General features: G+C 33.5%; 1 protein-coding gene across 3 annotated transcripts; it reads right to left on the bottom strand.

Annotated features, from left to right (window-relative positions):
• Window positions 1-5,887: 5,887 nt before the first annotated feature.
• On the bottom strand, window positions 5,888-10,825 carry LOC133803850 (zinc finger CCCH domain-containing protein 16). 3 transcript variants are annotated; one of them, XM_062241991.1, is made up of 11 exons: window positions 10,631-10,825; window positions 10,268-10,319; window positions 9,936-10,131; window positions 9,738-9,823; window positions 9,554-9,649; window positions 9,046-9,139; window positions 7,876-8,360; window positions 6,831-6,937; window positions 6,606-6,726; window positions 6,386-6,461; window positions 5,888-6,297 (listed from the first exon to the last, which is right to left on the bottom strand). In XM_062241991.1, the coding sequence occupies exons 2-11, from the start codon at window positions 10,309-10,311 to the stop codon at window positions 6,259-6,261; spliced, it is 1,344 nt and encodes a 447-aa protein (XP_062097975.1). In that variant the 5' UTR covers window positions 10,312-10,319; window positions 10,631-10,825; the 3' UTR covers window positions 5,888-6,258. The 3 variants fall into 3 exon arrangements, with proteins under 3 accessions (XP_062097975.1, XP_062097974.1, XP_062097976.1); XM_062241990.1 differs by having other exon boundaries at window positions 10,641-10,825; XM_062241992.1 differs by having other exon boundaries at window positions 10,677-10,816.
• Window positions 10,826-12,966: the final 2,141 nt, after the last annotated feature.

The following is a 12,966-nucleotide window of genomic DNA, read 5'->3' as shown; positions in this document are numbered from 1 at the left end:
TTGTTTGTTCTTGTTTTGTGTGGTTTGAGGATCAAGAACAATCTTTATCTCGATCAAGATTACATCAAGAATGAGTTCAACAAAGTTTGAAGTTGATAAGTTCACTGGGGAGAATGATTTTAGTCTTTGGAGAATAAAAAAGAGAGCATTGTTAGTGCATCAGGGAATTTCAGAAGACATTGAAGAAGAGGCTTTCAAGGATTCGAAAGAAGATCAAAAGAAGATTAAAGAGCTTCAGACCAAGGCTCATAGTGCCATTCTTCTAAGTCTGGGAGATGAAGTTCTTCGAGAAGTCTCACATGAAGAGACCGCTTTTGGGTTATGGAATAAGTTAGCTGCCATCTACTTGAAGAAAACTATGGCCAATAAACTATATCTGAAGAAAAGACTCTACACGCTAAGAATGGATGAAACTCATGAAATCAGAAAACATCTTGATGAGCTCCACAAGATAGTTCTTGAGCTTAAGAACATTGGTGTCAAAATCGATGAGGAGGACCAAAGGATTGTCTTACTGAGTTCTTTGCCAAAATCATATGAGCACTTTGTTGACACCATTGTAATGCCCCAAAATCTCTAATGAGGTTTAATGGTTGGATTGGTAGGCCGAGAGGGCCACAATTGATTTATTATGCCATTAAATGATTATGTGAATTATATTATAATACGATGATAAATGCATGCATGTGGGTCCACATTTCATCATAGGGGCATTTTGGTAATTTGGCCCGTTAATGGCGTAATTGTGTATTTTCATGCATGTTGGTGAACTATTAATAATGCCACATTATAATGTGGATTTGTTCGAGTTTGAGGTAAGTTATCGGTTTGGTCATAACGGGGTTAATTTCGGGGCTCGAGGTGAGTCTCGGGGTAATTTGGTGATTAGAACGTTACCAAAAATTAAAGGGTAATGGGATATGATTTATTGATATTTGAGAATATTAAGAATAATAGGAATTGGAGAACGTTAATTAAAATTAACGAGATAGGCGGGAAATAACGATTTTGCCCTTGGAGGCTGTTTAGGGTTTTAATTAAGCTTAGGGGCAATATGGTCTTTTCACCCTAAGGATATATTTGAACCATTTGAAGGCTGTAGAACTTGCAAAACAGAGCATTATTTTCTTCTCTCCCGTTCATCTTTTCTCCTTCCTTTTCCTTTGAAATTTTTGAGCTTCTTTTGAGGATTCAAGCTAGGGAAGTGAACCTTGAGGGCTTAGGGTTGTGTTCCACCATTGAAGAGGGTTCTATACTGAGCTTGAGGTAAGGTTCTAGCCATTAAAACTCTGGTTTTATACTCTGTTTTCATTTTGGTTTTCAACTTGGTTTTTGAGTTGGATAATGGGAATTGATGAGAGTTTTTGGCAAGAGTTGCTTGGGTTATGATGCCTAGGACTTGTGTATATGGTTTTGGGGTTCATTTGGGAGTTTGAATGAGGTTTGGAAGCTTGTTTTGAAGGTTGGAAATTGAGGAGTCGAAGGAGGGAAAAAAACCAGGGTTGAAAACCCTGGTTGTAGTGCTACAACACCCAGGTATGGGCGCTACAGCGCTAGCCAGGGGCTTTCCATTCTGCCTATAGCGCTGGAGCATTAGGGGGGCAGCGCTACAATGCTACCTTGCTTTTCTGGATTCTTATTTTGAGCACTTTTGAGGGTTTTTGGCTCGGGATTTCAATTCCTAAGGCTCGGGATCGAATCTACTCACTGTTTGGGTACAATTCGAGATCCTGGGAGTGAGGGTTAGGTCAAGAACCTTTTTATTGTTGATTTTCATTGATGGAAAATATATTTGGTTATGACTAGGTGACCGTTAAGGAATCAAAGGGCCGATCGTTCTCAAGGGTCGTTCTTTTACTATTTCTCACTCGAACCAGAGGTAAGAAAACTGCACCCCATATGTGACATGCATGGTTATTCATAAGACATGTTGAGTGTTTAAACGTGGACAATGATTGCATATCAAATGCTTAGCAAATCTTGCTTACTTGTGAATAGCACTGACTTATTAGTCAGAATCGACAATGGTGTCAGCATTAACTGTGAAGCTGTGACTTAATAGTCAAGTTCGGCAGTGCTACTGAGCACTGTTCGTATGGTATTGGCTTAAGAGTCAAGAACGGTTTTAGCGTGTTTAACGCAAGCTGAAAAGATTAGATCTAATTGACATAAGCATTATCGTCCTAAGCATGAAATGCTTGACCGACCTTAAGTTTGATGAAAAACAAAAGCGCTTGTCTAGTCTAATGGCTAGTCACTTAGAGCCAGGGCCAGAAGGCCCAGGTGACTGCATCGTCACATGGCTAGGGTGCGGAGCCCAAGTTAGTGACTTACTCATCAATCACTCATCTAGTTTAAGCTAGTGACTTACTCATCAGTCAGTCATCTGGTTTAAGTTAGTGACTTACTCATCAGTCACACATCTAATTAGGGCTATAAGCCCCAACATGGTTACCAAAACCTTGAAGTGATATTCACTCATCTGTTTAAGACTATAAGTCATGTATGATTATCATGATCATCATTTGATATTATATACATCCAGTAATGAGTTTTCTTGCTGAGTCTTGGCTCACGGGTGTTATGTGGTGCAGGTAAAGGGAAATAAAAGCTCACCCAATCTTGAGTGGAGAGTTTAGGTAGTGATGTGTACATATGCAGCCGCTTGACCACCCCGGCCAAGGATTCTTCTCAGAGGAACTAGGGGTTAACCTTATTTTTGCCGCTTAGGTTGGTGGGTTGTAATTTTACACTGTAATGACCGTTTTGAGTTGTAAATAACTTGTAAACGCTTTTATGGGCCCATGTACAGTTTTATGTTTTAAATAAAATATATCATTTCCTTTTGATCGAGTTTTTCACATTAGCCTGTTAATAACACCTAGATACACGTTTATAACCAAATGACTCGATTAGCGAGTTAAGCACAGTTCAAAGCTCACAGTATCAGTCTTAGAGTAACCAAGGCGTTACAACCATGCTCTATGGCAAAGAAAGTTTAACAATGTCAGAAGTCAAAGCTACATTGAATTCAAAAGAAACTCAGAAAAGATCAGAAGATCAGAAGACAAAATTTGTTAATTTCTTTTCATCATTCATTTAATTTTAATTTACCAATATATAATTACGTTATTTGCAATTTAAACAAGCAATAAAGGGAGTCTAGTTCTTCTTCAAATTTATTGAACTCTTGTTGATGAAGTCTTTTATTTTGACTATGAAGTTATAGAAGGAAGGTTTCTTTTGCATTTTGAATGTTTTTCTTCATTAGCTCCATAGAGTTTGGCATTAATAACTAACTTTATTTTATTCTTTAGAATGAAATTGTATTATTAGTAACTTTAGTTACTTGTTATATGTATTTGGATGTATATTTTTCGCGTTAGATATGTTTTACAGATAAAAAACGAAGTTACTTGATTGGAAAAATATTCACTTTGTTTATACATTTGTATTTTTATTAATAATTTTATTTGTAGTTTCTGAAAATAATATAATAAGAAAATTAAATATAAAAAAATAAAAGAGTTACAAAATTAATTTTGGTATAACATTTTAAATTATCATAATATTAATTGTGAACAACATTTATAAAAGTAAAAGAGTGAGATGTGCTATAATGATCTCATATGCTTTTTAAGTGATTGATCCCAAAGGTGATCGCTACTGGTCTATGAGATTCTCTTAATATCTTTGGTCTATGAGAAATGACCATTTTATTAATAAGTCATCAAATACAACAATGATCAAGATACATAGTAGAATATTCTTCTAACTAAGTAACCTCATTATTAAGTGTATACTTTGGCTAGTTCAGGAGCAGCATGACTACAAAAGCGTTATGTATGTGCCCTAAGTAACTTCATTATCAATCATAAATCATAAGTGTATATTTTGGCTAGTTCATGAGAAGCATTATTGCAAAAACTTTATGTATGGACCTTATTGACACATCGTAACAAAACCTTATTGAGAAGCATAAAGACGTTGTGACAATACATAAAGCATCACAAAACCAACATCATTCTTTACAAAAAAAATGGGGAGCCTAATGACAGCCAACCAATGAAGACTAACACTAAGGGAGTGTTTGGTATTGAGGTTTGATTCGGTAGGAATGATGTTCTGAAACTTAAATCATGTTTGGTAAATTTATTTTTAATGGCTTAAGAGTTTGTGTTTCCGAGTGAGTCACACTTTTTAGCTTGATTTGAGGGTATTATTAATTCTTTTAAATACTTAAGTTTCACATTCTCTTAGTCTAAACCCCATCTAACTCTACTACCACAAACTTAAACCTCGTACCAAATATCCCCGAAGAGTAAGTGCCTTGGACTCATTCCTAAGATACTTTGTTGAATTTGAGCTCATTCAGATGTAGTAGCTACCAAGATATTAGTTGCACATGTTGAGCCTTCATCCGTGTGGTTTCACTCTATTTCTATTTTTAATTTATAGTTAGTGAGTATATAATTTTATTTCATTCAAACCAAAACAAAACCAATCAATATTTAGAGTCGAGTAGTGACTAACTTAGTCATTGCTACCTCCAATAAAAAAAAAAATTATAATAATTGTATACCAAATATTTAAAAGGAAGTCCCACAAATACTTTTTATAATAATTAAGTGAAGTTGACACAAAAATTAATAGTAAATTCACAAAAATACGTTAACATTAAAAAAAATATATGAAAAATACCGTAGCTTACAAAAATACGGATTTCTTTATGAAAAACACGGAAGGACAAAAGTGTAAATACGGAGTGACAGTTAAATACAATTTTTTTTGTTAAAAGTTGTTACAAATTCGTAAACATGTATTTGAGATTCGTAAAAAAAATATTTTTGTAAACAACATTTACAAATATATAACAAAGTTTTACAAATTTGTAAACAAGTTTTACATTTTTGTAAACAACATTTACAAAATAATTATTTACTATTTTTTTTATTTTTGTAACAAAGGTTTACATAACTAATTTTAATATTTATAAAAATAAGTTGTGAATTTAGTTACATATTTGTAACAAAAATATATAAAACTAAGTTTGTAACTAAAAGATACAATTTTGTTTTTGTAACTAATATATACAAAAATATTAAATTGCATTAAACGAGTATCATATATATATATATATTTTTTTTAAATTATAACTACTAATAAAGAAAATCATATTTTTTAAATATATAATAATTTATATAAGTATAAATATTTATTTAATATCAGTAATTATATTCATTTTAAATATTTATAAGTAAAATAAATTAATTTATAATTATTATTATTAACATACAAAAAATATGGATGAACTAAAATTAGTGACGAGAAAAGACAAAAGAAAAAAATAACAAAAGTATAAAGAATGGAAAGAGAAGAGTGAGATATTATCATATATGTATAAATATATATTTATTTATTTTGCAGTTTACAAGTCGCTAGTTGGCAAACAAAAATTATTTAGTTGTAGGTATTATATAAATATATAGACATCTATTTACATATAAATAATATATTAGTTTGAGAATTGAAATTAACCGCAAATCAATTTTGAGGGGAAGAAATGTATTATACGGTAAGCAAGAACAAATTTTACCGTGAAGATTGTAGTTTATCTAAAATTAAATAGAATATCTAAAAATAATTATAACACTAGACTAGAAACCTATTAATGAAATTATGTAGTTTGGTTCATTCTGTGCGAGGGCTCATCTCAAATTTTCAAAATATAATTTTATTTTACAAATATATTTCTAAAAATCTTCTTTTAAAATAAACTTTTGAACATGTTCCTCACCTTTAATTGTCGATCTCTCTGCTCTCATTTGATTTAATGAAAACTATAAATTTATGGAATATTCACTAATTAAAATATTTGTGCACGAAATTTGAGTCTTGGTATGAAATTTTGAATTGGACATAAAACAATTACCCTTTATATTCTTTTCTTTATATTCTATTTGGTACAATGTAACTATGTAAACATGAATCCAGAACCTAGTTTCACAGAACTGTTACCAGAAAACATGAAACCTATGTATTCCCCAATTGAAATCCTAAGACAACATATATTCTAAAACCATCTTCTTCTACATATATTCCCAGTCCTAGAACGATCTTGATTCCTTTCCATCCTCCGAGGTGATAGTCAGAAGTGGTGTCTTGTGAGTTTGATGCGCTAACCCAAAAAAATCGCACAGCGCATGAGAGAATGTTCTCTTGATACAGTAGACATTGAAATTCTGAGTACTAATTCCTTCAACAACAGAATGCATCAGGAGGCGCTTCTTCCGGGATCTAACAAACAAAGAAGCAAAATTTTAACTCAAAACACAAGTGACATATCAAATTAAGCTCCTTAACAATAAATAGCTTGGAACATAACCTCTCCAGGAGCCCACTTGTTTTTCGACCATACACTTGCATCCACAGTAGATAATACCTCGCTTTGCGTGGAATTCCTGTAAGATTTGAAAAACAAGTTGTATCCTCATTCCACTAATAAAACAACTCAAAAAATAGCAACAGCAGCAGGAATCATTCCTCTGCTATAAAATGTTGTGATTTCCAAACTCAAGTTCAAGAAGTCGAATCAAGAGACTTACGCCTGCTGAAACCCTGTACTTGGTCCATTGAGTCCTGGGATTTGATTTGATGCTGTAGATGTGGTTATTGGGTTACTCATGAAGCTAGTATTACTGAAGGGAGCAGGGGCAAATGGACTTCCTATTGTACAGGTAAGATATTAGCCACCATTTCAAACAGGAATATGTCATCGAGAAGTCATAATTAAAAAAAAACATCACAAATAAAAATCTCTGAAATTTTACCTTGACTTTGAGGTGACAAATTATTGGTTCCAAATGCACTTGAAGTCTGGCTGGAAACCCCAAAAGGATTCGGCTGACCAAAAGCATTGTTTAAAGGTGCAGAAGGCCTGAGAAACAACAGCTCAACTAGTTAGAAGCCAAACAAGAAAACAATATTTCCATTTATTTGTATTGATTGACATGGGCTACTTTTTCATTTCTTGAATTTATATTTCCAAAAGTTGTTGGCAGGGCTACTGGATTCTTAAACCTCCTACTTATATGGGCCATTTATGTTGTCGACATTCATTCCATTTTTGTTGCTGAATACATACTTCAGGCCTATTAACTTCACATTGTAGATGGGTTATCTATTTCTAAGCTAAAACCTTCTATAAATACACTTTATTCCATGCCAAAGTTGACCAACAATCACCAATTCTCCCTTCCAACTTTTGAGCTCTCAAATATCTTCAGCATGACATGATATCAGGAGTACAACTTACTTGCAATTGTAATATCTTAGAGCTGGCCACTAAAACCTTGCAAAATGTGAGTCATTTCTGTGTTGAACAGGTTTACAGCTTTTTAGAAATCGAGGCAGCCATTTAGGTCAATCCAACAACTACGTCCAGCTATCATCTTTCCATCTTTGTATTATTTGATTTTATTTTGTATCTATTCCCTTGTTGTCTGTCAGATTAGGCTATGATCTGTACTTTTTTAGTTTTCCTTATTTGTAAAGGCTGAGTGAGTGGCCAATTTGATGATGTACAATCATTTAATCTGTAGTTATGGATTTGATTAATAACAGACATTCCACCAAGATTCACAGTACCTTAAAAGAGGGATCAATTTTAAGAGCAGTGATTGTACTTTACTGTCCAATTATTTGATAAGTTTGATTACTATGTATTACAGGTCAACTAAAGTTCATTTGACTTAAATTAAAATTTATTTAATTGTGTGCCTAATATGCCCAAACCGTAGGAGGTAGTTTCAGCCATAAGCAGAAATTTCAATACAATAATTAACCATGAATACATTTTAAAGGATTGAAACTTACCTCGACACAAACCCCATATTGAGTGATGTTCCCAATTGACTAAAGCTTGAAACTGAAGTAGGGGCACTAGCTTGAGCCTTTTGTGAAAATGCATTTGGACCTTGAGCATTTTGTGAAAATGCATTTGGACCTTGAGCTTTTTGTGCAAATCCATTTAGACCTTGAGCATTTTGTGAAAATGCATTTTGACCTTGAGCTTTTTGTGCAAATGCATTTGGAACTTGAGCACTTTGTCCAAATGCATTTGGTGTTTGAGCGTTTTGTCCAAATGCATGTGGAGCTTGAGCATTTTGTGCAAATGCATTTGGAGCTTGAGCGTTTTGTGAAAATGCACTTGGACCTTGAGCGTTTTGTGTAAATGCAGTTGGACCAGTTCCAGGAAAAGTTTGATTAGCAGGAGTTGAATTTTGGGGAACTGCACCAGACTTGCAAAGGTTTTCAAACTCTATCACCTTAGAGTTCACTAAATTCCGTTCTCTATCAACCTGTACCATAATGCGACAATGATATGAGAAACTCAACAAAGAAAGCTCAACACTTCTGATTTCTCTGTGCAAGAAAATACTCAAATAGAAATATCTTGAAACAAACAGATATCAAAAAAATCAGTTTGTAACCAACAAAGAGTCACTACGATTCATGTGAACAAAGTTATATTTCTAACACTACTTCAAAATTTTAGGGCTCTAAAATATAACCTGTGCAACAACTGATACACACTCATTATATATATGTTTATAGCAATTTTTTTAGATAAATAGTTCCTTCATATTGACAACAAGCAAATCGAGAAAAGAAAAATAAAAGTGGCGGCAAACGGCATCTTTTCTTGTCTAGTTGAGACTCTTGGGTATGAATAGCACTTGGTCAGAGGTGACAAAACAAATAGAAGAATCCAAATTTATATGAAATAAACATCAACCTTAGATAATCATTTGAAGCGTCACGGATGGAAGCATAACCACATCATAATTTGCACCTCTATTATGGACATCATAATTTGCACACGTTTTCCAAGTTAGAGTTGCAAGATGCACAATATGATACAGTTTGCTACAATACAAGCATCAATTATGACACAAAATAACAAAAAGGAAATCAAGTTTGTATTGATGTGAACCTCAAAGCAAGAAAATGGAAGAGCAAAATAAACACATGCAATATTCTTACTATAGTCTGCAAATTCAACCCACGCTTAGCATCATCATATGCGGCCATCCTCAATTCTTCATAGCTAATGTCACCAACAATGTCACAAGGAGCACTGAAGAAGAACAATTCAAAAACTCAGTTCACTAAATTGATATATTAATCTTTGAAAGAAAGGATCAAGGATTGTACATCTAGGTGCGGAAATGTGTCTCAAGTCAAAAGAAATTCAAAAATTAAAAAGAAAATGACATGTACCTAAGAACTTTAAGCTTGTCTGTTTCTAGGAAACAAGCCAATAAATACATACATGCAAGGAAAAAAAATTATGGTATAACTTTTTGGTATTTCTATCACATGGTTTTACTACGAAAGCATCTCATGTTTCTCCAAAAATTCTAGCATCATCCCTGTAAACTTATCTATGTTATGCACTGTAATCAACTGCTTTCAAAGGTTATCCATAATGCTAACATGAAAATGGTAAAACTATTTGAATGACAGTGAGAATATTGTGAGCAAAACATACTTTTTCCAGTGACCGTAGCATGTAAGTCTCCAAAGGGGTCTTTCATTCTGAAAATCCTCAACAGCTATGCGTCTGCAAGATTCGCGATCTGTACATCTGGAGATATAGAAATTAAAATTGAGTGACTTGATGCAGAGAAATAAACGAAGGAAGTAACATTAACATAGTTGCAGAGAAAAGTTACTTGTGATTGGTAGTCTGGCTCTGATTTTCAGGTGTAGTATTGGCAGTGGGCGTGGAAGAGGAACGAGTCCATGAGTTTTGGAAAGGCTGATCAAGTTTTTAAGAGCAAAATATCAGATTATCCTCATCAGTGAGATTCTCCATGACAAAAATGAACTTTCACATTATTAATTGAAAATGAAAAAACCAAGAACAAAACCTTATATTGGCTGGGTTTGGAACCGAAATCTGCTGCCCCTTTTGGTGGAGGATTGTTTTGAACACCAAAACCATAGGGGTTGCTGGGCTTCTGCTGTTGCTGCTGTTGATATGAGAAAGTATTATTGGGTTTTTGTTGTTGTTGTTGTTGTGATGAAGTCACATGAAGAAATTTACACCGTTGCCCATACATGCAGCTGTAAGAGACAACCACAACAAAGTTTATATAAAATACACACACAAATATTCTTACTCTTTCTTTAATCTTTAAGGGTTGAAAATGAAAATAGAGAATGATACAAAATAAGAGTGCATGGACAGAAAGCTCCATACCTGCCACGCTGAAAATTCCGGCAAACATCCTTCTTAACCGGCATTTGGTTATCTTGATTGAGTCAATTTGATAAAAAGCACAATCAGTAAAAATTAAACTTTTAAACATTAAACCCTAAACCCTAAAAGAAATTGGGGTAGTGAGAGTGACTAGTGAAGCTGTAAGGGTGCACCATAATTCTAATTTCTAAAGAAAAATCATTTTAGAACCATCTAATACTCATCAAATACAAGGTTCAAATACTAATGTAGGTAACAAGTTTGCAACACCAAATTCGGTCACGTCTATTACTGATAAATTGGAATGATAATATTAGAGAAGCCATTAATGGGAGCTAAGAGAAGAAAAATTGGAGGTGTAACTGAAAAATACCGGAGGAGGAGAGTACTGCAAGACAAAGAAAAGGACCGTGAATTAGACGCCAATTCGGGGTGCTTCTCCGGCGGCTCCGGTTGTTCGAGGATCAATTCACCGGCGCCAATTTGGACATGATGAAGCGATTGATTGTGATTGTGAGTCGAGAGAGAGGTATTGATGGCCAATAAAAAAAAGGAAAAAGATACTAATTTAACATTATATTCTCAATTTTTAATAAAAGTATTTGGTTTGCAAATTTCATTTTGTATCATTACCACGTAGGTTTTTTTTTGGGAAATAACATGTTATACGCCATTTTTAATTATTTTTACAATAATACGGTTTGTTAGAATAATTCTCATTTTTATAACTTGTTTTTAATTGTTTATTCTCATTTTACATTTTAATTTTTTACTTCTGCTCTATTCTTCTCTGTTTTCCTTGCCAAAACAGTCATTCTTTACCCTCTTTCTCTCTGACGACTATGAAATCTCAGGGCCTCTTTCCATCGACAGTCTCCTTCACTCTCTTTCTTCGCCCACGACACTGAAATCTCAGGGATTATTTCTCATCACCAACCAGTTTGGGTGTTATCTAGGTAGTTCAAAGGCTTCTAATGGTGGCTTTGTGATCTTCTTCTCTCATCTTCTTTGTAACTCGAAGGCCCCCAGAACTTCTCGCCAACTAGGATCTGCAGTTTCTCTCCGATTTCCATTTCTTATATCAGAGGCCCCCAGAACTACTTGTCAACTAGACCCTCTTTCTGGTGAGTTGTCTCATGCCCATTTTTTAACTTTTCTCTCTAATCTATATATTATTATTTCTGATGTGAGATATTGGGTGTTGTTAATTCACTTTTGCATTTGTTGTGATTATTTATGGTGGTTCAATGCAAATAAGTTGTTGAAATCTGAAACTGGTAATTGAGATTCTACATTAATATCCTTATCCAGTCTTTGTAAACCTGTTACTGTCTCATCTTCCTGTTGATTTTGTTCAGAATGGTATCCATTTAATTGTACCTCTTCAGTGTGGTTTATATCAGGTAAATTGTTTCTTGGTTTAATATGTAGATGCCCATTTTGAGATGGTTGAGGCAATTGATCAGTAGGTTTTGATTTTAAATGGGGTCTTTTGGGTAGCTTATCCCATTGCACTTTGTCTTGGACAAGTTCAAAAGTTTGCAGGTTGCCTGAATGTTCTACACCCATAGATTGACTTCTCTTCTTCTCTCTAGTTGAAAAAGAACCTAAACCATCAATAGAAATTAGTATCACTAATTTAGTCTAGTCAAGCCTCCATAGCTATTAAGACATATTTGTGCTCTTGGTAAGACAGTGTAGTGTGTTAGTAGGTTTAAACTTATTAAAATTAAGTTTTATGTTGAGACTAGTCAAGCCTCCATAGCTATTAAAAATCATATTAGGACATTATTTACAAACAAATTCAATCAAAACCCAGTATTCCCAAAAAATATTGAATGCTTACTTAGCCATTGCTCAATGTTAGATAGACTTAATATTTTCATATTTTGATGTATTTTAATCCATTTTTGGTAAATGTATCTGTTTTTCTCAGGTTGCTACAGTTTTTAACGAGCCATGGTTCATAAACGGTTTTCGTTTGCATCTCCTGCATCTCAAACAAATATTCCAAATTCTAAATCAAATATGAAATCTGCAGTTGCTTCTGTTAGTGAAGCAAGAGTGAAGAGAAGGCTCTATAATTGCAAACATGAAGCTAGGAAAGCAAAAAGATCCAAAAAACCCAATTAATTATTGAAGAACCTTGTGGTTCTGCTCCTAAGGTATTTTTTCAATTCCTTTCACTTTAGCAATGATTCTTGAGTTTCCTATGTTTTACTGTTCTGCATTTATTTTTAAGAAGGTATTATTAGGTTGCTTAGGTTGGTTATTTATTGGTTGGTTTTTATGTTGCTATATATTTTCAATGGTTTCTAAATTAATTGATTTGTGATTATATTGTTTAAATGTTGTCTATGAATTTCTTAGGATTTTATAGGATTGTTAAATATGTTGTTTTTTATGTTGTTGATTAGTATTATGACGTGGTTAGGTCTTTTGAAGGTTTCGTAATCATACCTTAATTTCATTTTATATCTTGCGATTGGCTTTGATAATACACATATAAATATATATATATATAGTTTTATTGATATATAGTCTCATAGTTGTTGAATCCCAAAAGAGGGTGTTTTAATAATTAAACTCGCAAGTGCATGAATCGTTTCGGAATATAATGTTCATGTAAGTACGAGGTCGAACCCATGGGAGTTGACTAACATCAAAAGAAACTATTTCAAACAAAGCAATAATATTCT

This window comes from Humulus lupulus, chromosome X (assembly GCF_963169125.1).
Source record: "Humulus lupulus chromosome X, drHumLupu1.1, whole genome shotgun sequence".
Taxonomy (NCBI): Eukaryota; Viridiplantae; Streptophyta; class Magnoliopsida; order Rosales; family Cannabaceae; genus Humulus; species Humulus lupulus.
Note: the sequence above shows the minus strand (reverse complement) of the source record. Positions and strands in the feature narration are given on the sequence as shown.

What these genes read in the sequence shown, in the direction of transcription:
- LOC133803850 (XM_062241991.1), bottom strand. Translation starts at nt 10,311, where the DNA reads ATGCCGGTTAAGAAGGATGTTTGCCGGAATTTTCAGCGTGGCAG. An exon ending in CCAAACCCAGCCAATATAAG is followed by an intron (nt 9,824 to 9,935) that starts GTTTTGTTCTTG and finishes AAACTTGATCAG; the next exon opens with CCTTTCCAAAACTCATGGAC. An exon ending in AGCCAGACTACCAATCACAA is followed by an intron (nt 9,650 to 9,737) that starts GTAACTTTTCTC and finishes CTATATCTCCAG; the next exon opens with ATGTACAGATCGCGAATCTT.